Raw genomic sequence first — 25,161 nt, 5'->3', positions numbered from 1 at the left:
CCTGGAGCCTATCCCAGGGAGCTCAGGGCACATGGCGGGATGCCAACTCGATGTAGAGTACAATCACACACACATTCACACAATACGGACAATTTGTAAAATGCCAATCAGCCTACAACATCTGTATTTGGACTGGGGGAAGAACCTGGATTACCCAGAGGAAGCCCCCGAAGCACAGGGAGCACATGAAAGAGTATAGGCGGGATTCAAACCCCTAACCCTGGAGGTATGAGGCAAACATGCTAACCACTAAGCCGCCATGCCCTCCTCATTCTAATCCATTACGCACAATTTAATATAGCATTAGAGTTCTGTTTTCAATGTGTGTGAGTTGAGTGTTTGTATGAAAAAGTGATCCATCTTCTGTTTCATTGTTTCATCATTTTCCATGCCCTGAACGTGCTCACACTGTGTCAGACAGCAAATCTTCATCTCTTTCAACAGCCACAATCCATCCTGATTCCTCCTTTCCACTAGCATCTATTCCTTTTTTTTCTTTCACTGTCTCTTCAATTTAATCATTCTCTCCCATTTTTCCCTGCCAACTGTCATTCTGTCATGCATGCTTGAAATCAGCCTGCAGCACCTTTTCTTCTCAGTCAGCATTCACACACATATTTAGTGCTTAAATAATGGAGCCTCAGTGCAGACATGGAACATGTGCAATCTGTGCCACCTGTAGCAATGAAATACTCTCTCATTAATACATCATATAGGTTTTATAGTTAGGTAAATCATCTGTGCTTGTAAATGATAACTTCAGGTGTGGAAAACCATATTCCGAATACGATGTATATATGCGTACAGTCATCTGAATTTTCCTGTATACACGGTTCTTGTAAGTATGCCTGAGTTGCCATTCCTAAATGCCTAGTCTACAACTAAGCATCTGTTAGCACCCACAATTCCTTGTGGACTGAGCAGGCGCATATATCTCCTTTCAGTGGATTTCTGAATAAAGTGTTTACATGCAACAAATTTCTGATTAAAACAGCTTTATTCCATGGGTGGGAATCAGAATTTGGGAACTCAGAATATTGTCTTAATCTGAATCTGGGAATCGGATTGCAGCATTTACATGACTCAGTACTAATTAGAAATGTTGCCAAATTCTGATTAATATCAGAATATTGATGTGCATGTCATTCTTACATTCACTTTAGTACTTTTGTTTTTGGCTGAATACTTCCACTTTTAATTAACAGTTTTTATACTTCCACTTAAGTACAGTATAATTTCTCAGTATTTTTTCCGACCCCGGCTTCAATTTTAGTTAAACATTGATTCAGAGTTAACTGCTTTATCCTGGTCAGGTTGGATCCAGAGCCAATCCTCATTCATGTGTACAGTAATTTAGAGTTGCCAATCCATCTACTGGCATGTTTTTGGGAGGAAACTGGAGAGCCTGGAAGAAACTATCACAGACACATGGAGAACATGCAAAACTGTGTGAAGTGGGAATGCTACCTGCTGAACAAGCAGTGCCACCAATTGAAAATTTCTGAACCATTTTCTAAGGTGTTTTTTTGGACTTGGCTACCTTGGGTGAATTAGAAATGTAAAAGGATTAACACTCTGTTTGGCTCTGCATATAGATAGTGATGTTGGTGGATTCTTGAGTGTGTTCTTTTTTAGACAAATAAGTAGTCTACAAAACAAATGAATTTGCCTTGGGCTAATGTATGTAGGTACAAACTAGGTGTGCCTAACTTTTAACTCGTTGTATATAAATAGAATTTTTTGCACAAATAATAAAAATAAATAAATAAGATTAGCTTGCTTACATTCCGGTATGGCGGCTTGACTCTCATTCCAAACAACATAACTACCATCAGGCAAACAATATTCTTTTCAGATATTTCTTCATGCTACCATCATGTTTTTAACACAGCTCAATGCCACACCTATCCTCCAAGGGAGTTGGAGGCAGTCCAAGTTCTTGTAAAAATACAGCTCTCTCTAAACAGAAAGGGGCAAGGAAAGAGGCAGGGTTCTTATAGTACAAGCTGTGTCTTTGTTTTCCTTCAGAAAGCTGAAAGTTTCTGATCACTGGCCTCACCCGTCATTACTCACAATCCACATGGGCATTTTTCAATGTTAATTTCCTTCTGTTTTAGGAGAATTTACATCCACAAACAGAACCCTCCCTGCATTTAGTATCTAAAGTTGTTTTGTTTAGACACGAACTGTGTTATTAAGTTACTGATTTTGTACTCCATACATACATTTATTTTGAGGTTTTAGGTGTACTATTTGAAGAAAAAAAAACAAAAAAACTCCTACATAATCTTGATTGTATAAGGTTCTGTTATATCACAGTGAAATTGTCCTTTGTTTTTAGCATATCCAGTAGGCTAAGCTGGCTGGTTTAATCATTGTTTTGTTTGCTATAAAATATCTGGGACGGTGTGCAATTTGTGGCAGCCAGTACAGCCAAGCGAACCTTAACTTGTGACTGATGGAATGTTCTGATCGTAAACTGCTTGAGAAAATACTGCATCATGATCTTGATAGGTCCAGCACTGTATTCCATATAAGAGAAACCTCTACAGAGTAGTAATCAAACAGTGTCATTTGTGAGCTTGTAGCATGGTGTCAGGGTTTAAACCAGAGCAACATTCAAATAATGAAGATCGGGTGTGAATGTAGGCATGATGAATGAGTACCTTGGTGTCTACATCAAGCTCGGAGGAACAGATGTTAGGATTTTAAATTAAAATTAGTATCAACAGTCCTCATCAGAAGCCATTCCTGGGTTGAACTGGGTGTGTTAGAGCTTGGGAAACAACAAAATGTGCAGGTACTCCAGGTCTAGGGTACGGAACCTGTGCTGTGAGGAAATGCTTAAAGATTTCAAGCAAAATGCTTTTACAAGGGGTACAATGATTAGATTAGCGCACTCAGAAACCTGTTTTCTTGAAGAAAATTTTAAAATGTGCAGGAAAAACATTACTCCAGGTCTAGGCTTGGGAACTTGTGTCGTCGGGAAACAAAAAGATTAAATCAGAACCCCACAGAGAGGTTTACATTTCAGAAAAGGTTCCAAGTAGAACTGATTAAGAATGGGTAGAACTTTATAAAAAACCCTCGAGCAACCCATTTTAACCACCTCAATAGCTAGCTGAATAGTTGATAACAACTGGTACCCTGTCCAGGGGGTACACCGCCTTGTGCCCGATGCTCCCTGGGATAGGATCCAGGTTCCCCGTGACCCTGAAAACGAGTAAGCGGTAGAAGATGGATGGATGGATAGTTGATAACAGAAAACATCCTCTTGGCCACTTTATATTTCTCTTCTCTCAGACACATTTTTGTACATTCCAAATTTCTACTATTTAAGATTAGTGCATTTAGTATAATTTGACCAACACTTCAGCTAAAGTGGACCAACACTTCAGTGGGTTGGGGGCTCAATGCTTTCCCCGTGCTGTGGGGGTTTCCTCTGGGTACTCTGGTTTCCTCCCCAGTACAAAGACATGCATGGTAGGCTGATTGGCACGTCTAAAGTGTCTGTAGAGTATGGGTGTGTGAATGTGTATGTGATTGTGCCCTGCAATGGATTGGCACCCTGTCCATGGTGTACCCCGCCTTGTGCCCGATGCTCCCTGGGATAGGCTCCAGGTTCCCCGTGACCCTGAAAAGGATAAGTGGTATAGAAGATGGATGGATGGATAATTTGACCAACACTTCAGCTAAAGATTAGCAAATATCATAAAGCCTCATGTAGTGGACCACAGTGGGTTGGGGGATCAATGTTTGGGGGCTCAGTGTTTTCCCCGTGCTTAGGGGGTTTCCTCATGGTACTCTGGTTTCCTCTCTCAGTCTAGAGACATGAGTTGTAGGCTGATTGGCATTTTCAAATTGTCTGTAGTGTGTGAATGGGTGTGTGATTGTGCCCTGTGATGGGTTGGCATGCCGTCCAGGGTGTTCCCTGCCTTGTGTAAGATAAGTGGTACGGAAAATGGATGGATGGATGGATGAAGCATCATGTATCTACAGTGGATTAGACTGGAACTTATATTTCATACCCTATGTGACATGTAGTGAAATTTCACACAGAGTAGGGATCCATTTGGCATTAAACCAGTCAAACAAACATTCTGAAGAGCTGAGGAATGTTTCACAAAACATCTATAACTTTTATTTAAATTTATTACAGGACATAAAGAAAACAAGTGAAGTAGAATGAAACAGCAACAAACATGTCTCTGAAAATCAGCCCTCCACTTAATGTCACTAGACTCACAACGAAAAACCCAAGACAAAAAATGTTTTAAAAGTAAAAGTATATATAGTACAAGCTAAACCTTTTCTTGTTGATGGGTGATGTGAAACCTCAGACCTACTCACCCCATAAAATCAGTTTAGAATCAAATCCAGTTGAACTTTACAACTGAAATAGTGAGTGACACTGCCACTGCCACTAACTGGTTAGGAATGGAAGTGCGACAATCGATAGGTAATCTTTAAAGCCTGCTGATGGAAGGAGGAGAAAAAAAAAAACGTATTAGGAAAACTGTGGAATGGTGGAAAAATGAGAATGTAGCTGTGTTCTGAAGAGGATCTGATTTTTCGTTTGTACGATTATTTGTTTACTTATTCACCCGAGATGTGTGGATTTAACAGAATGCATGCATGCTGTGTGGCGTAATTTTAGACACCCACATATTTCAGCGTAAAGTCTGTGTGTTTGCATAAGAACGAGCGGTTTAAGAGTGCTCTCCATTAGTGCTGTCTCCGTCATCCTCTCCTTCCTCCTGTTCTCCATCATCGTCCTCTTCATCTTCCTCCCTTCCCTGACTCTTGATCTTTATGGGCACACACACACACAAGTCACACATACACACCAAAATTGTACCTCTTAAACACCACCCTTCTACACTAATTTCTTTTTTCTATCCCCACTTCATCTCTCCACTACACACCTCCTCTTCCTCCAAATCACCCTCTTCTTCGTAGTCATTGATTTCCGCATTCTCTCGATCCTTTTTCATGCTGGGATGCTGGGGGGATGTCTCCTCTGCTTTAATGCTCTTCCCATCTAAACACAAGAATATGATGGGGACATCAGAACATTACACATACACAAACAAACAATACCCGGTACACACAGTTGATGCCAAACATTTACATACATTCAAACTTACTTTTTCAAAATCCCACACATTTCATTTGTAAGGCAATTATGGTGTATATTGAATTTCCATAAGAGATCATTTCAAAAATAATATTGAGTATTTCATTAATTACTCTAATTACTCCAGCTTTTATTTAGTATATCAGTAATATATATTACTATATGTATACTATCAGTAATATATCATATATTACTATACATGTTTACATACACTGTTATTAGTTGGTAGCACTGCCTTTTAATAGCTTGAACTTGAAACAAATGCTTGGGGCCTTCCACAATACTTTGCCAGAATTTTAGCTCATTCCTCCTGACAGAACTGGTGTAACTGTGTTAGGTTTCTGGGCCTCCTTGCTCAGACACACTTTTTCAGTTCTAGATTCAGGTCAGGGCTTTGTGACGGCCACTCCAAAGCTTTCATTTTGTTATCTTCAAGCCATCTTTAGAGGTGTGCTTAGGGTAACAGTCCTGCTGGAAGACCCAGCTATGACCAAATGATAACTTTCTCGCTGATGTCTTGAGGTTTTGCTTCAGTATATCTAGATAATCCTCCTTTCTCATGATTTCATATTTTCTGAAGTGCACCAGTCCCTTTTACAGGAAACCTATGACACATTGGGGTTGGGTACCCCTAGCCCAACATCATGATGCTCCCAACACCATGCTTCACAGTTGGGATGGTGCTCTGATGTGAATAAAGTAGATCCCCTGACTGATTTGCTAAAAGAAATGTATTGTAACATGAAATGTGTGGAGTTAGAAAAGTATTTATAAGAACAGTTTGAAGAACTTTTATATCACATTCAGGAAAGGAATCCAATCTTCTGAATTGATACCTATTGACTCTATAAGTAAAATATCTACAAAACTTAACACATTTTAAAGGTTTTTTGTTGTTGCTATAAAATACATTCTTTGTCTTAATTTCTCCTGCAGGCATACACGTTTGCACTTAACTGTAACTTTGTAAGCATGTCAAAAATAAGTGTGGCAGGGCAGAGAGAGACATAAGAGACACAGACAAAAAACAAGAACAGTGTGTGTGTGTGTTGTGTAATTGTATCACACAGACGAGACGTGTGTGTGTGTGTGTAGTACCTGATTTCTTGCTGTGTTCTCTTTCCATCCTCTCCAGGCTTTCCAGCAGGTAGTCCACTTTGTGTTTGATTTGAGTCAGCTCCTTCTTGATTGTTTGCAGGTCATCAGCTCTCACTACACACACACACACACACACACACAACCAAAACCCATGCACACAGACACAAACACGTCTTAATAGAAAACTTGGGAGTAGTGGACAAAGCCATGGCAGTTTTCCTATACAGTGAGGGAAAAAAGTATTTGATCCCCTGCTGATTTTGTACGTTTGCCCACTGACAAAGAAATGATCAGTCTATAATTTTAATGGTAGATTTATTTGAACAGTGAGAGACAGAATAACAACAAGAAAATCCATAAAAATGCATGTAAAAAATGTTATAAATTGATTTGCATTTTAATGAGGGAAATAAGTATTTGACCCCTCTGCAAAACATGACTTAGTACTTGGTGGCAAAACCCTTGTTGGCAATCACAGAGGTCAGACGTTTCTTGTAGTTGGCCACCAGGTTTGCACACATCTCAGGAGGGATTTTGTCCCACTCCTCTTTGCAGATCTTCTCCAAGTCATTAAGGTTTCAAGGCTGACATTTGGCAACTCAAACCTTCAGCTCCCTCCACAGATTTTCTACGGGATTAAGGTCTGGAGACTGGCTAGGCCACTCCAGGACCTTAATGTGCTTCTTCTTGAGCCACTCCTTTGTTGCCTTGGCCGTGTGTTTTGGGTCATTGTCATGCTGGAATACCCATCCACGACCCATTTTCAATGCCCTGGCTGAGGAAAGGAGGTTCTCACCCAAGATTTGACGGTACATGGCCCCGTCCATCGTCCCTTTGATGCGGTGAAGTTGTCCTGTCCCCTTAGCAGAAAAACACCCCCAAAGCATAATGTTTCCACCTCCATGTTTGACGGTGGGGATGGTGTTCTTGGGGTCATAGGCAGCTTTCCTCCTCCTCCAAACACGGCGAGTTGAGTTGATGCCATTGAGCTCCATTTTGGTCTCATCTGACCACAACACGTTCACCCAGTTGTCCTCTGAATCATTCAGATGTTCATTGGCAAACTTCAGACGGGCATGTATATGTGCTTTCTTGAGCAGAGGGACCTTGCGGGCGCTGTAGGATTTCAGTCCTTCACGGCGTATTGTGTTACCAGTTGTTTTCTTGGTGACTATGGTCCCAGCTGCCTTGAGATCATTGACAAGATCCTCCCGTGTAGTTCTGTGCTGATTCCTCACTGTTCTCATGATCACTGCAACTTCACAAGGTGAGATCTTGCATGGAGCCCCAGGCCGAGGGAGATTGACAGTTCTTTTGTGTTTCTTCCATTTGCGAATAATCACACCAACTGTTGCCACCTTCTAACCAAGCTGCTTGGCAATGGTCTTGTAGCCCATTCCAGACTTGTGTAGGTCTACAATCTTGTCCCTGACATCCTTGGAGAGCTCTTTGGTCTTGGCCATGGTGGAGAGTTTGGAACCTGATTGATTGATTGCCTCTGTGGACAGGTGTCTTTTATACAGGTAACAAACTGAGATTAGGAGCACTCCCTTTAAGAGTGTACTCCTAATTTCAGCTCGTTACCTGTATAAAAGACACCTGGGAGCCAGAAATCTTTCTGATTGAGACGGGGTCAAATACTTATTTCCCTCATTAAAATGCAAATCAATTTATAACATTTTTTACATGCGTTTTTCTGGATTTTTTTGTTGTTATTCTGTCTCTCACTGTTCAAATAAATCTACCATTAAAATTATAGACTGATCATTTCTTTGTCAGTGGGCAAACATACAAAATCAGCAGGGGATCAAATACTTTTTTCCCCTCACTGTATGCAGACACTGTGGCTGTGCGTATACACGTGTATGTACTGTATGTGTGGGCGTGTGTGTGATGAAGTACTAACTGGTGCGGGAGGTTCTCTGGCTGCTCTTGGTGGAGAAGCTGCTCTTTGCACGGCGGCTGCCACTCACACTGACCCGTGGCCGCTTGGAGGGAATGACTGCGCGGGAGAGCGGAGGAGGGGGAGGAGGCACCCGTGAGGGGTACGAATACACCCTAACACCACAAACACACAATGTTTAACTTACAACTCACCATATGCTTTTCAGAAGCATCATGTCAGTGTAGCATAATCATTTGTCTGACTTGTCAGAGAACAACAGTGCGCTTCGATTTTATCAAGGAACTCAGTGCCCATCAAACATAATCAATAAAGCACAGTGGTGACAGTTAAGAGTTCAGCCAGTTCACACAGTTTAAAACACAACAAAACAGGAACAGTCAATAAACAGCGCATCTGTGTTTATTCTGGTTCCCGATGATGGGGTCACATTCTGCTCATCCTGAATGTGTTTAGTGGGGTTGAGGTCAAGGCTCTGTTCAGCCCACTCGAGTTCTTCTACACCAACTCTGGCAAACCATGTCTTTGCCATTATCCTGGAACAGGTCTGGGCTGCTCAGTTCCAATGAAGGGAAATTGTAATGCTATGGCATATAAAGACATTCTATACAATTGTGAGCTTCCAACATCGTGGAAACAGTTTGGGGAAGACCCACATATGGGCGTGATGGTCAGGTGCCCATAAAATGTTGACAATATAGTGTATATTGTTTAATGTAGTGAATCTAGTTAGAATCAATGACAAAATTAATCTTGGTTTAAAAAAAAAAAAAAATTAAGGCTTTTATTCACAAGTTGTTATTGTTGGCTATGGTGGAGCTATTATTTGGTGTAAAATGCACTTAAGAGAAGCTCCAAACTGAATTATGGCTAATTATATTTTAATAATAAAAATTTGTTCGTTTAATTAAAATCTATAGCAGTTAAATCAAGTTTATATGCAGAAGAACTACATTATAAATAACAAATGGTAAAAACTGCGTTCCAATCCACATCTCAGGGTGAGAACCTGTGCCTTAAACAGAAGAGTCACTCCAATTCAATATGAAGTTAACCTAAATCTAACTGATCCCCTATATCCAATCTTGAGACATTCATCTCTCCTGATGGGGTCTTCCAAGATAACCCTGCCCCATCCACAGGTCACGAGGATTCACTGAATGGTTTGATGAGAATGAAAATAATGTAAATCATATGCTATGGCCTTCACAGTCACCAGGTCTCATTGCAACTGAACATCTATCGTAGAGGCCCAACACCTTACAAAGACAATGTTGTTTTTCTTGTAATTTTGTCATCCATGTATGTAGCTCACAACATACAAAAAGTGTGAATGGATAATTTAAATGGGCTAGGATTTTGACTGCAGTTTTGGTTCAAATAAAAGTGTATGTTTGGTCAAACAGTGCTAAAGTCAGACAAGACTAAAAAGAAAACGCTTTAGCAACACTTTCTGGGTGAACTGGATAGACAGTAAACATGTGAAAACAGGAACCATATTCACCATCCATAAATTATTAAATACAAACAAGATTCAGAAAGATGAGGGCAGAAAAGTGCTCACCTATCATAGTAATCTCGCTGGAAGTCATAGTCAAGCTCAATCGAAGGGCTGCAGAAAAAAAGGAGAGAGGGAAGGGGTTAACTATATGCAACAGCATTAAAAAAAATGTAAAAAAAACAAAAAAACAAAACAAAAAACCCTGAAATGATGCAAACCTGTACATATCTCCTGCTGAGCGCTTGATAGTCTTAGATCTGTGAGGTTTTGGTTCACCGGCCAGGTTAATATCTGCAAAAGAATGAGCTCATTATGTTTACTGATTCAAATGTAATTTAGAAATTGAAACAATTTTCCAGGGTCCATAATATATAAAGAAATATGAGATAGAATCCATTAAAGCCTGAATGCTGCATAATCAACTGTAATGGTCCAGGAGCTGCACAAATGCCTTTGTGTTAGAGTAATGAGAGAAATAAGGGAAAGTGACTTCCATCTTCAGCTTGCTGCTAATCACAGGGATGACAATGGGGGTTTGTAGCATTGAACTACAACACTGCTTGCGTTTTACAGCACATACATTGGTTCCATATGTATGGATGTGATTATGAGTCCTGGGATGAACAGTCTTTGATTACAGCACCAGTTCTTGGGTACAAGTCTATCGTCTCTATAGCAAAGATGCCCAACACCCATTGGCTTTGGACCTTGGCTCTGAAGAGCAGTCTACATTGTTTTATTTTCTTAAAACAAAACAGGTGTTGGGAGTCCTTACCCAGGACTTGTCCAACGACCATTCGTCCATCCTCCCCGTCCACGGCAGCACGTGCATTCCGCTCATTTGAGTACTGGACAAAGGCGTAGCCCTTGTGCACTGAACAGCCCACAATCTTGCCGTACTTGCTGAAGATGGCCTCCACATCTGCCTTGGTCACCAGCATGGTGTTCAGGTTGCCGATGAATACGCGTGAGTTGAGAGAGCGTGGGTCCGTCTTGTTGGTCACGTTACTCGCCATCAGGCTGCTTGTAGTTGGCGAGAGACTACGTAGGAGTGGAGGGAGGCAAGGAAGGGGACACGGAGGAGGGTATGGGAAAGAGAATAGATGCCAGAATGACTATTTGGGGTGGATATAACGAGGCTAGCAAAAGTGCTAAAAAGCAATTCCTCCGGGTCCACTCACTGGTCGAGCTACTGTAGTATGAGCTACTGTGAGCCTGAAGGTAAAAGAGTTATGTTAAAAGTACATAGTTACAGATAAAGAACCTACCTCATATGGGGACACTAACAAAGCAACGAAGTTTTATGACAGGTTAAAATAGCCATGAGCAATAATTAGCACATAAGAGACACCACAGAGCATCATTACTGGGTTTTGCACACGCTTCAGGTATTTGAACGCTATTTCTCCCAGATTCGGATAACTCCTATCTCTTTTATGCAACTGTAATAAATAAATAAATAAATAATAATACAACACACATTTTCCCTTTGAAGCTACATAAATAATTTTCAATGGGAAGTGTTCTAAATCACACACACGTGATTTAAATTGTATTTAAGACTACATAAATTGTGTAATAAACGTTAACACAAATCATCTTTTAGTCTTACATGTGAAGAATTAAAAAACAGTGTAGTAAAACAATATCCCCCAACAAAACACCAAAATGAAGTAAGTTTGTTTTTTCCCCCCAGACATTAAAACAGTGTACAGATAGAATGGTGATTTAGCTCGTAGTTATGCAATTTATGTAATTCAGTAACATTAACACAAAATGGAGAACGCAGGTCCTTAGTGAATATCACATGCTGATGGAGCCAATCTCACATCAGACTGAGAGGTGGTGGTAAATGGAGGACATACAAGCTTAAAAGAATCTATAGATGTTTTTATTTGTATGATAATTTATACACCGTCGACTTTGCATGGGATTAATTAGAGTACATTAATGCTGAAAACAAACCAAAAGGAAGCCAGGTTAACAACATATAACATGGGTAACTTCACATTAAACTTGCTTGCTGGGCTAAATTAATAATTTAACTTGTTATAACTTAAGCAGTTGTTTTTCCTTATGATACTACATAGATACAGCAATCGCACGTAGTTACGAGCATGTGATGTTCACGACCTACCTACGTGTTCTAGTTTGCATTAATGTTGAATTTGCTGTTGTGTTTTGCTTTTCGACTTTCATGTACACTTGGGTTTGTTGTGTTATTGAACTTGTTGCTGACGCTGCAGTTGCATTTCTGAATTTGTTGTTTTTTTTTGTTTGCTTGTGTGTGTGTTTGGGCTTAAAATGTGCTGTAATTAGTTTTGAGCCAAAATGCCCTCAATAGCATTAATACATAGCATTAACATGTGCACAGCACAGTAAAACAAAGCTCAGGCAATTATAAGATTACATTTCCTTCATCGGGTAGTGTTATAAAATGGTAAGAATAGCACAACAGTTGGGGAACAATGTACTAATGTAGCATGATTCCTCTCTTGCTTTATGCATTGTAGAATCCTGTAAATCCTGTCAGAAGTAAACATTTTACATAAAACATCACAGATTTACAATTCTGAGGCTCTCATTTACTTATCTCAAATAGAGTACTAATTTGTGAGTGGATGTTTTGTTGCTGATATGAAGAATAAGTGCGTAAGTGATTGCATGTCAACGACCATCATGGTAAGCTAATGCTACCTAATGCTGTCACTGATAAACCCCCCCCCTCTCACATTCACACACACTATGACTGCAAATGACACAAATCATCCTGTTGGAATTGCAAGGCCAATTCATTTGTTTTTGCTGCAAGCTGAAGATCAAAAGATGAATATGAAAAGAGAGTTTAGAATTTCAGCTTTTATTTCCTGGTATTTATTTGTAGGTGTGTTAAACAGCATAGAACATAGCACATTTTGTATCAGGCCACCCAATTTGTAGGCAAACATGTTACGGACATGTGTTTCTTTTTACCAAGGTGTGTCCTGTTAGATTGATTGTTTCATAAATTTATTTATAAACAATAAATGGCTCTAAACATCTACTCCTGATTTTAGCCTTCAGTTTCACCACTCAAACCATTCATCAGCAGTGAGAATCAGTAAGGCTAGATTGGAATTCACAAAGAAATACAGAGATAAGCCACAAAAGCTCTGGAATCAAGATTAACCTCTACTAAAGTGATGGAAAAGCCAAAGTGGAGAAAGAAAGGATCTGCTCATGAACCAAAACACAGAAGTTCATCTGTGAAACATGGTGGAGGTAGCGTCATGGCTTGGGCTTGCATGGCTGCTTCTGGAACAGACTCACTAATCTTTATTGATGTTATAACTCATGATGCAGCAGCAGAATGAACTCAGAAGTTTACAGGAACATTTTGTCTGCCAGTTTACGGAGAAATGCATCCAAAATAATCAGGAGGAACTTCATCATACAGCAAGACAACAATCCAAAACACACAGCCAACTCAACAAAGGACTTTGGTGATTTGGCAGTTATTGTAAGCAAGGGATATGCAACAAAATATTACGTGTTATTTACTTTAATTTAATTAAAGATTTATGTTCCTATACTTTTGCTCAACTAATAATTGGGTGGTCTGGTACAAAAAGTTCTATGTTTTATATTGTTTAACAGAATAGATGTAAATTCCAGGAAATAAAAGCCAAAATCCTAAACTCTCATCTCATATCCATCTTTTGATCTCAAATCTAAATGTCTTTGGTGTGCAGCGCAAACAAATGAATTGGCCTTACTGTTCCAATAGTTTTAGAGGGGACTTTAAGTTATTTCGGTAACTCCTTAAAAGACACAATCCTCTGTAGACCATGCTGGTAAGTGAACTTGGACATTTTTGGTTGGTAATTACAAGTTTACATATAAACTTTTTTTTTTTTAACACAAGTTTTTACACACAAACATTTGGTAAAATCAGGCCTTAGATGTGTGTGAAGAGGAAATTTTCAATGATTTCAAATTTAAATAATGGACACATTTTATTGAATTTTAGTGATTTGTTTGGTACTTGGAAGCACTTCATCACATCAGGCATGTTTTAAAGCAACCAATGTCTTTGTATAAAGGAAATTAAATATGAAAAAAAAAAAGTATACCCCTTTAATAACAGTATTTATGCAGTCCGTACAGGATTTAACAGAGTTTTTTTTGTGACTGTTGCAGCCAAAAATGCTTGATTTTGCTGCAGCTTTTGTCAAAATTTGCGATGCAATTTTTCCAAAAGTTTTTTGTGCTTTTTTTTGTGGAAAACTACCTGAATTGGCGAAATTGCAATTGCATGAAACTGTTTTGAATTGTCTTTTGCAGTGATGTTTGTTAGTAAATGAGACCTTTTAGCTGTATTCATGTTCGACACACTTGAATCGGAGGGGGCTTTGGCTGAATGCATATTGTGATGTCACATGGCATGGTGTCTTGGCCCAAATCCACGGAAAATCTGCAGTAATTTTGAAAAAAAAAAAAATAAATCGCAAAATTGCAGAGTTTTCTTGATTTTGGGTTAAGTTCTGCGATAGCAAAATCCTGGAGGGACTGTGTTTAGGGTTGCTAATAAAGCACCAGCAAAAAATGCCACATGGCAACTAAAACAGTGAAACACTATAGAGATTAATGGCAACTTTTATTGAATTTCTATGACATTCAGTAGAAAAATATATATATATATATATTATATATATATATATATATATATATATATATATATATATATATATATATATATATATATATATATATATATATTTTTTTTTTAAATACTAAGATTAGTTCCTTGTCACCAATTGTCCACAATTGAACCAGAAAAGTATATTTTATCTTTATATATTTATGTAAGCCAGTGTAAATATTTTTGCTTATACCACAGTGCAGCTGAATTCTCAAATATGATTGATCAGAAAGTGTTGGTTAATTTTCTACAACAGCAGCTCTGACAGTAGTGCTGGCTGTAATTCAGAATCATAGCTTTACATCAACATGCTCGCTCTAATACGTCATTGACTCAATACTTAACGATATTTCACAGGGATGGGCTGAACCATCCATGTCTAATAGTAAATTAATTAAAATTCCGAAAGTATTTAACAAAGAAAACCGTATAAACATTGATATGGTGAGGTTTTCTGTGAGAAGATGTTTATTGAACATTATCGGAAGGAGTCTCCAGTGTCAGCTCTGTAACATTTCCTCTTGCAGGATAGTAGGGATAGAGAACGATGCGTACTCGGCAACACGGTTTGTTTTTGTCTTATTACTTTCGTTTTCTTATTACTTTCGTTTATAGCTGTTAAAATGTGACAACAGTAAATTACCTAGTAACTTGTTTTCACAACATGATTATAATCATAAACAGATTAAATGTAAGATGTAATTATTTAAATGTTGGCAGAAATGCTGTGGTATAAGAGAAATAAAACACTTTGGGACATGCTGTTATTGGAAAATACCACAAATCATGTTGGGCCTCATCACCTGGCTGTTGATTATTTTCATATAACAGCATGGCCTGTTTTTTTTTTCTTCCCAGTCATTACACATTACATTGTGAATGAACAGCATTAGAATACAAGCATTGCAGTTCTTTGTGTGTGTGAATAAATTGTAAATGATCCTTCAATGATCTACAGGGAGTGTGTGGGATGTTCTATACATTAGAATGCATTTAGGGTTTTATATACAATATTTGTATGCAATTCAGTATACAGAGGGGGAGGGGGGAATAGTCACTCACTCCATTCTGTGTTATTCGGGTCGAGTCGTCTGTCTGCCTGATTCTGTTGGAGAAAAGAGGGGTCATTATTGGTCCACTGGTGAGCTGTTGCTCAGCAGTGCATTCAGGGTAAAAGGGAGGTGTGTGTTCACCTTCACGCATTGAGTGGCAGTGACATGTTAACACCACCCCCCTCCCCCTTTGCAAGGTCACACCAACAACCCAGACACAGGAAGCACTACCACCACCCAGTGGCAGAATGAAGCAATGACTACTGTTGTATAAATGAAGAAGAGACAGAAAATTGATGAGTTTGGGCTACTGTAGATCTTTTCTGGCTGTGTACCAACAGTGCTTTTGACATGCCCTCGCCATGTAAACGCTAGCTGGTTAGAGATACAACTATATTAAAAATATACTATAAATTGGCAAGGAATTCTCTGAAGCCATTGTTCTTGCTCAAGACAAAGTGCATTCTGCCTCCTCTACGTGATGTATGGTGATGCATAACAGTCATAAAGCAACATCATCGAGGGCATATTAAAAGCAATACTGGAACACAGCGTGAACATCCTAAATATAATCGGAGTCAAATTAAAACAGAACAGCCAAGTCACCCAATTGTAGTACACATGGTGCATCATATATGGTGCTGTTTCTCCAAAACAGCTACCTGCCTTTAGATATTCACTGGCACTGTTTCTTCACTGTCAAGCGGTCTGAAATTTTAGGCCAAATGCTTTAGACTATTTTGTAAATAGTCATGTGCTGATAATTATAGCAATTGATCAGCTGGGATAAAAGCAACACAATATATGATGCAACCACACACTAAATATCAAAGATGGGAAAAGTAATCTATTCTTAGACGCATCACGGTTGCCTCTTCAAAGATTCCCCATCAATGGACAAAACATTTAGACTTTTACATATGCTTAGACATTTTTTAATAAATAAAAAGCATAGTAGCAAACTCTGATGAAAAATAGACATTACAGGCCATCTCCATGTATACTGGCATTTGAGTTTTAATTACATAGGACTTGCTGTAAGTCTAGAATGATATACTACAATAGACAAAAAAAAAAACATTGCGTAGTGATGCACTATGCATTTGTATTGCAAAAAAATATATAAAACATTTAAATATCCAACAAAGAAATGAGTTGTTGTCATCAACTAGCAGACCGCAGTCCATATGCAGGCCCAGCAAAGTAACAAGCACTTACAAAACACTGGAGCAAGGCCAATTAACTTAAAATTATTATCTGCTTCTGTAGCAGATCCTCTATTTTGGCTTCAATCATGCACACTTATGTAAATCGTTTAGCTAAACGTAGCTCATCGACTGAGAGACCAGCTACAGGACTAGAGACGTCAGGTCAGAACAAGGAGAGTTTTCACACTTTCATACATTTTTATTTTATCTTCTCATGTTTAAAAAAAAAAAAAAAAAAGTTGACTACAAAAGCAATGTTTAAAGCTGCTTGGACAGAGAACTATGCCAATAGTGGTAATGTGCATTTGTGTGCAAATACAACACAAATTATCACCACTATGGTTAAGCATTAAAACGTAACTTGTTGCCACGAAGTCATGCTAGTTGCTTATCCGGATCTTTGCAAAAAATTAATCAATAGTTTTGTTTTTTTTAAAAAAGGAATTTTATTTAAAAAAGGACTTTTGTGTTTTTAGTTGTCATGTGTTATTGTTTGTTGCAAAAAATACAACACACTAATTTTATACATTTATATTTTTTTGAACTATATTTTAAAAGCTATATTTCTATAATATTGAATATTACACAGATAGTCAGTCTAATTTTTAAAATGCAGTGTTCAGAAATGTACCCATTTATTTTCGTCTGCCAATACAGTGGTCCTTGAAAGTTTGTGAACCCTATAGAATTTTCTATATCCTACATAAATATGACCTAAAACAATCAGATTTAGCTAAAAGTAGATAAAGAGAACACAATTAAACAAATGAGAGAAAAAATATCATTGGTCACTGGTATTTATTGAGGAAACTGATCCGATATTACATATCTGTGAGTGGCAAAAGTATGTGAAACTTTGCTTTCAGTATCTGGTGTGACCCCCTTGTGCAGCAATAACTGTAACTAGGGATGTGACTGTGACGACATTTTCCCACCAGGTAACCGACATGTGACAACACTGGTAATACTGGTATCACGGGGGTGTGGGGCACTGTCATTCCCCTCTTTTCCCCCTGGCCTTAAAATCGCTTATGAATCCCCTTACTTTCGCTTTCGGATTAGCGGCAATTCGGGTTCAAGCAGTTGTTTGAATGGTGGGTTAATTATTATTCTTAATGAAAAAAACAACAAAACAGTACAAAGACAAACTCGCTTATATTAAACATAGAACTTTAAAAACCAAATTTTCCACCATCGTCTTGTCAGTCAGCTCGCCTCACTCTTGTAATATGATAAATGAAATGTGATCTGTGCTGCGACTCTAATTCATTCAGCTCAAGCTGAATTGAGCAGACACGTTCAGTTTTAAATTGTAGCATCCGTTCTCTACCTGAACTAAATTATTTTTATTACTATAAAAAAGCAAAGCGACAGTAAGGGAGTTGCCGCGGTGGTTAAGTGATGCAATCGGTGTGTGACCGAACACCATGTAACATTGGGAACACCGAAACACTAGTGGAAACACCATCGCAGCAAGCCTAACTGCAACTAAACGTTTCGGTTAACTGTTGATCAGTCCTGCACATCGGCTTGGATTACTTTTAGCCCATTCCTCAGTACAGAACAGCTTCAACTCAACTTCATGTGAGGGTTTCCTCACATGAACTGCTTGCGTCAATTCTTTCCAGAACATTTCTACTGGATTAAGGTTAGGACTTTGACTTGGCCATTATAAAACCTTAACTTTATTCTTTTTTAACCATTCTTTGGTAGAATGACTTCTGTGCTTAGGGTTATTGTCTTGCAGCATGACCCACTTTCTTTTGAGATTCAGTACATAGACAGATGTCCTGACAGTTTGATAAAATTCACTGGTATAATTCAGAATTCATTGTTCCATAAATGATGGTAAGCAGTCCTGACCCAGATGCAACAAAACAGACCCAAACCATGACACTACCACCACCATGTTTCACAAATCTCGCTCTTGGAGTGATATTTATTTGTAGATTACTCCTGGAGGGGGTAATAATGGTCTTGAATTTCCTCCACTTGTAAACAACATGTCTGACTGTGGATTGGTGAAGTCAAACATTTTAGAGATTGTTTTGTAATCTTTTCCAGCCTGATGAGCATCAACAACTCTTTCAGAGGTTCTCAAAAAGCTCTTTTTCTCGTACCATGATAAACTTCCACAAACACGTGTTGTGAAGATCAGACTTTGATAGATCCCTGTTCTTTAAATAAAACAGGACGCTCACTCTCACCCAACTGTCATCCCTGACTCTAAATTCACCTTTAAATTAACTGCTAAACCTAGAGGTTCACATACTTCCACCTCTCACAGATGTGATATTGGCTCATTTTCCTCAATAAATAAATGCCCAAGTATATTATTTTTTCACACCTTTTTAATTGGGTTCTCTTTGTGTACTTTTAGCACTACAGAAAATTCTAAAGGGTTCGCACACTTTCAAGCACCACCGTAAATATGGTTCTTGTGAAACTGAAGGGACATCATTCCATGATCATTTTAAAATATACTGTGATAAAATTTAACCAGAACACTTACTGCTATACGGAGAGAGAAAAAAATATCAATGTTTCAGATGTTTTTTATTCATTTACTCAAACTAATGTTTTCCTGTTGCTGATAGGATACCTAAATATCATTTGTTATGCTGTCTGGGACCAACATTAGGCTTCCTAATCACTACATTTCCTCACTACATAAGGAATAATGGCGTTGTATTAACTACATAGATGCAATGCGCACCCAATAACATTATTCGAAATTTAGCCACATGGAGGAAAAGTAGTTACTGCAAGCTGGAATCTACTTACATGTTACTTTCAGGACACATAGCCTACCTTGTTCAGTTCTTATATTTACTTCAAAAAATGACATACATGGGAAAAAAGCTATTACTTTAATCTGGCTTACTGTGCATCATGTAAAAAAGTTCAATAAAATTTTTTTAAAAATAAAAACATTGTTAATAGTTGATACAACGCTCAACAAGTTAAATATTTGAATATCATTAATTTTTTATTGCTTGAATCTTGAATAATTTTTCTAATTTTAACATCTCAAAGATTCAATATTATGTGGCATTAATTATTTTCAAATAACTATTTTTCTATAACCTTGGGTTCATTAATGGGAAGGTGGGGACTATGGGTGTTTAGGATCACAGCACAGCCTATTGAAATGTACGACAGGAAGAAGCTCACAGACAAACAAGAGGAAACAAGTAGTAATTTGTAATTGCATAAGGTGAACAGAAATAAAAACTTACAAACTGAAGCTGTGTAAGAGACCTGCATCAGTGATGAGGGGGAGAAACAAAACACAAGAGAATCAGATGGGGGACAATTGACTATAGGTCATAATTGGATGCTCTGAAGGTCTGAGTATGAATATACATGAGGTAAATTCTGTTCATCCCAAACCTCTGATTCAGTCTAATTAATTATTAATTATTAATTGATAGTTCATGGTTAATGAAGAAAATCTAGACATTCATTAGTTTGATATGACAGCTCTGTGTTGGAGTGTTAATTTTATTGCCAAGTACTAAATGCTGAAGAACTAAATTTTGAAGAAGTTAACAACTACTATGCTGTGATGTATTTGTGGTGTTTAACATGCGATGTGTAAAAAGTCAGTATTTCAATATTATGAGCCTATGATAAGTAGCATTACACTATGGGGCAATTGGGCAATCCATACAAAATTTAGCTGAGTTTTTTGTTGTGGTTATTGCAGCCAAAAATACTAGATTTTGCTGCTGCATTTTTCAAATTTTTTGATGCAATTTGCGGTGAGTTTTGCGGAAAACTACTTGAATTGACAAAATCGCAATTGCACAAAATTGTTGTGCACAGTCTTTTACAGTGATGTTTGTTGGTAAATGAGACCTTTTCACTGTACTCATGTTCAATGCATGTGATTTGAAAAGGGCTTTGGCAAAATGTGCTCTGTGATGATGTCACAACACGTCTTGGCCCAAATCTGCTGTAATTTTGAAATATTTGAAGCTCCTCCGAATACTGTGGATTTTCCTTAATTTTGTGTTGATTTCCACAATCGAAAAATTACAAACTCCTGGAGAGATTGATTGTGATACCCCAATAATAATCACATTCTCTACTTTATTTCAGTGTTTAGTATTTTGCTCTGTCATGATGCATTTGAGTATGGGTAATTTGTAATACATTATTTCATAAAAGAGCTTCAAACCACTATAACGGTACAGACAAAAATAAGAAAAAAAAAAGTTACAACTGGTATGGTAAGAACAGCCATTAGTTGTGCAGCCACTCTACAATCATCATTATTTGAAATTTAACAAAAAAGTGAGGTAGAACTATTCACCAACGATAGACTACTACACTACAACGGTGTATATAAAATGCTAATTTGGAAAACAGGCTAAGCAGTTTGGGTAAAGGTTAAGAGAGTAACCTTTATGTAACCAAATTCAAACTGGTACCAAGGCTGTCCCAACATCAACTATTTCAAATATTGACCAGCCAGACTCAAACCATTCAGAATAAAATGGCAGAAAAAGAGAAATTCAGAAGTCCAATATTCGCTTGTATTCTATAGCAAATTTGCCACAAAAGCTACAACTATTAGTAAGAAACTAGTTATGGAACTGGATTGACAAGAGCTGTAGGATGAGTAAAGGCTCATTCACAACAGACCAGCTAATTCACAGGCATTAAAGGTGCGTCAGAGGTGTGTCAAACTCACGCCTGCCCTTGTTTTACATTGTGTCTATTTTACCCCCTCTTGCTCGCATACATGAAGCATAGACTCCATAGAAATCCACCCGAATCACAAAACTACATTTTCTGTACGCTGTGAACTTTATTTCAAATCACAGGTTTGTAATTACAGCTGGCAGATCGCTACGGACCAAACAGCTTTAGTAGTGAAGCCTCGAGCACAAAAAAGACAAAGCGATGCAAGGTCACATTCTTTTGCTGCTTTTTGGCCACTTTACATCCAGCCCATATTATTAATGCCCTCATGAGTTTGGCAAATATGTTTAAATAGCTGTGCACCTACTATGGCGGCGTATGGAGCAGATTTCCTTGTCATATTTTTATAATCTATTATATAATCCCGTGCAGCAGTATGAATTACAAAAAAGGAGGAACATTTACAGGAAACTGTGAAGGTAATGAGCCACAGGCGAGGAATTAGTAAATGGACAGTTTGATCAGCTTGGACGAGAGAGGGGCGTGGATCTCTCGAATTAGGCTTATTTATTTAATTATTAAACGTTAAACATTTACTACTACATTCATGTGACTTTTGACGTGATGTGCCCAATGTGAATTCTTTACTTTTTTGACTTTTTTTTTGGCTAGTTTGAAAATTTGTCTGTAGCTAGATCTTGTTTTATCCAAATATTCACAATTAAATCTATAATTCCTAATTCATTTGACTAGGCTATAATCCCTCAACCATAGGCTATGGTAAACAAAGAAAGTAAGTGAAAGCTGCGTAGCTACAATTTACAGACCTACATTACTGGGCCAAATAAAATGGGCCAAGTCCCAAATGGCACAACATTAATCTTTTAGTGTTCTTAGCAACAAATCATTGGTCAGAAATTTAGCAAGAATTAAGCAAACGCACTCCTGAGACTGTGCACTCCTGTGCCACCATTAGCTCATTTACTTTTGCTGCAGTGACCTGTGTGGGGAAAAAGCTAGAAATGCTAGTCACTTATATAATAGTCTTCTTGTACGCAAAGGTAAAATCATGATAATGATTAAAACGTTTAATGTAAAACTAACGAGTCTCGGCTTAGAAAATTTAAACAAAGTAAAAAATATATATATTATTTAAAAAGAAGCGGTCTGCAAGTTTACCCACAAGGCTTAAATATTTGATGAACTAAAAGGGACAAGTTATTCCATACTAACTTACTTTATCTACTTGTTCTGACTTACTGACCAATGCTTAGTTAAGACAATTAAAAGCTTAATATTTTGCCCAGGCGTGTATTTCTGTTGTGATATATACTGCAAAGATTGAGAGAGGGGGGAAATGGGATGATTAAAAGGCAAAACAAATGTGTGCACACCAGAGTGAAGTAGTTTCCTGTGCTGAGAAAAACGAAACTGTTTTTGGAAATATTGCGGGAAAAAACCTGTTAAGTCTGAAAACCTGAGACTCTAAACACCTTAAATACATCAAATGACATTTCATTTTGTGATGTCGACTTTATTATGATTTGTGAAATCTCGACTGTGTTCAAATGCTGTTTTTAACTAATCCCACTGAGGGGGCTTCCTAGTTGGCTTAATAGTTTCCATTAACGATTTTTCCAATTTATATCTAATTGTTTTAATAGTTAATGACAAACATAGTTCTACTAGAAAGTGCCCCCCCCCCCATGGCTTGTTAGCCAGTTGTACGCCATCCTTCGCCATTTTGGAGGCGCTCAGTCGTGACGTCATCGGTGGCCACTTCAAAACAGTGAGGGAATTCAGTGGGAATGTTTTAAAACAGCAGTGAACACAGGACTAATTATAGGCTATAAAACTCACTGAATAGCAAAATGTGCAAGAATCCATGAAGACAAGCGTCATTTTAACCCCTCAATATTTTCATTGACTGAAAGCAATAAGAAACCTTCCTGGATAGTCAGACAATTCTCGTTTATTTGGTTTTAATTATCAACGCAGCAGGTATTGATTTCAACAATGGAGAAACGCGTGATCACTGAATTTAACATGTCCGTGCAAACACAAAGTTATTCTCCTGAAGTCCATTTTAAAAATCATTCGTCCCACAAACATCTCTTCAAAAATCAGTGACTCAAAAAAAAAAAAAAAAAAAATACTTAATTGCACAGTAACGTAAATCCAAACGGACAGAAGTGCACCAATGAGCCTCCAAAAATTAGCAATATATTAAAAACAACTCGCACCGGGACATGTCCAAATTAAAAACAGACTACGTAGGCTATGTCAGGGGTGAAAAATATTTAAAGTTCGAGCTTTTAAAAAAAATCGCTTTTAAGACTCTTAATTCCAGACATGGAGGAGGAAAACGACCATCTTGGAAAACACAACCGAGCCCGTTCATGCTTAGCCTAGATTCACCTTCAAAAATACCCGATCCGTCACAAACACATCTGAGCTATGGGGAAGTAGTCTTGCGAAAAAGTTACTCTGTGAAAAAAATATCGAAAAACAAAACCAAAAAAAAGTCGCCATGTCAAAGCAATTCTTTCGCAGGCTGTTCTACCTCTGCATCACAAAATGTACGCCACCAAACCAGCCAGAAAAATGCTAAAAAATAAAAATAAAAATATGCTCCAAAGATAAGTTCATAGTCAGGCAAAAAAAATAAAAAAAAGTCACAAAAATCTCTCGAATCAAAATACTCACCGGGAGCTTAAGATTAAAAATGATTAAAATTCGACGCAGTATTGTTTGAAGACAGAGTGGGTGTCTGCTCGCTCACACTGCAACAACAGACCAGGGCACGAAATGGCGCCGTGCGCATGCGCAAACATGAAGCGCATTTAGATTCTGCAGCCTCCAGGGGGCGTAGTGCGTTAGAATATTACCAAATATTACCCAATCTCTAGCGCAGAACAGTACTGTTAATTAATTGTGTCATATTTATACATCTCAAATGCCTCAGTTGGCATATCATAATATTTTTCAGAGTATTTACATACCAAAACATAACTTTCAGTGTGACATATCAAGCTACACTCACACATAAAGCGTTTTTATTGCTCTAGTGCCTGTAGTAAGAAGTTGCCAGTAGGCGTTGCCATAGTAACATTTATCAGTGGGTGGAGCAACTAGTATTTCACTTTTGACAACAAAACAGTTTTCCTGTCGCTAAAATTAAACATTCTGGAGGGAGAGCGTGTGTATATATGCATTGTATGCTACAACGTGAAGGAGAAGCAGGATGTCCTCTTTGCCAATGCGGCCTTCTATCTGGGACAACAAAACAATTTGGACTTGCAGGCAGCATGGCGGATCACAGATCACATGCTACTCTCTTTGTGCTCACTGGTAGTCGTTGCACCAAGTCGCTCCAAATTTGCATAAAGTTAAACTTTTCTCAATTTTGTTGCATCACTAGACACGCCCATATGTAGCCGCCAAAGGATGGCGTCACTCATGTTGCCGGAAGTCCATCCATCCACCTCTCATTGAAACTGAATGGTCTCTAGTCGCTTTGTCGCTGCAAGTCACTGTATGTGTGAACGTATGCATCTACTATTGGCCTCAATTGGCATTTCATAGTATTTTCAGTGTATTTACATCCTAAAACATACATTTCAGTGTGACATATCAAACTGTCAGCCAGTGGTGCTGAATTTAATACTTCTTTCTTGAGCCGATATTGTGCAAAGACATTGGGTGCCTGTGAAGTCAAAATTAATGTTTCATAGCATTTTGTACTTGCTCCTTATTGTTATGGACACTAATACCATAGTATATCTAGGAAAATCTTTCAAAAATTGATATCAGGGGTAATAATCCTACACAGCTGAAAAAAGGCTCTCACTAAACTCTTCATATTTATCTAGGTCACTAGCTACTGTCAAGATTGTTTAGATAGTGGTGTAACTCAAACTCTATTGGTTAT

At 38.0% G+C, this 25,161-nt stretch overlaps 1 protein-coding gene across 4 annotated transcripts; it reads right to left on the bottom strand.

Annotated features, from left to right (window-relative positions):
• Positions 1–4,116: 4,116 nt before the first annotated feature.
• Positions 4,117–24,071, bottom strand: LOC108260929 (heterogeneous nuclear ribonucleoprotein C). Of its 4 annotated transcripts, XM_017461657.3 has the most exons (10): positions 23,937–24,046; positions 19,820–19,841; positions 15,383–15,425; positions 10,415–10,680; positions 9,858–9,930; positions 9,703–9,750; positions 8,142–8,293; positions 6,236–6,349; positions 4,926–5,041; positions 4,117–4,808 (listed from the first exon to the last, which is right to left on the bottom strand). In XM_017461657.3, exons 3-10 carry the CDS (start codon positions 15,385–15,387, stop codon positions 4,710–4,712), a joined length of 873 nt encoding a protein of 290 aa, XP_017317146.1. In that variant the 5' UTR covers positions 15,388–15,425; positions 19,820–19,841; positions 23,937–24,046; the 3' UTR covers positions 4,117–4,709. The 4 variants fall into 4 exon arrangements, with proteins under 4 accessions (XP_017317146.1, XP_017317148.1, XP_017317150.1 ...); XM_017461659.3 differs by lacking the exon at positions 19,820–19,841 and having other exon boundaries at positions 23,937–24,071; XM_017461661.2 differs by lacking the exons at positions 19,820–19,841; positions 23,937–24,046 and adding an exon at positions 15,514–15,635.
• Between the last annotated feature and the right edge of the window lie 1,090 nt (positions 24,072–25,161).

This window comes from Ictalurus punctatus, chromosome 29 (genome assembly GCF_001660625.3).
Source record: "Ictalurus punctatus breed USDA103 chromosome 29, Coco_2.0, whole genome shotgun sequence".
In the NCBI taxonomy this organism is placed as follows: domain Eukaryota; kingdom Metazoa; phylum Chordata; class Actinopteri; order Siluriformes; family Ictaluridae; genus Ictalurus; species Ictalurus punctatus.
This window is presented reverse-complemented; position numbering and strand designations above follow the sequence as displayed.

Excerpts from the sequence above, each read along its gene's own strand:
- LOC108260929 (XM_017461659.3), bottom strand. Across the intron at positions 9,931-10,414 it reads GGTCGTTGGACAAGTCCTGG|ATATTAACCTGGCCGGTGAA; the intron begins GTAAGGACTCCC and ends ATTCTTTTGCAG. Across the intron at positions 6,350-8,141 it reads CCAGAGAACCTCCCGCACCA|TGAGAGCTGATGACCTGCAA; the intron begins GTTAGTACTTCA and ends GTGTGTGTGTAG.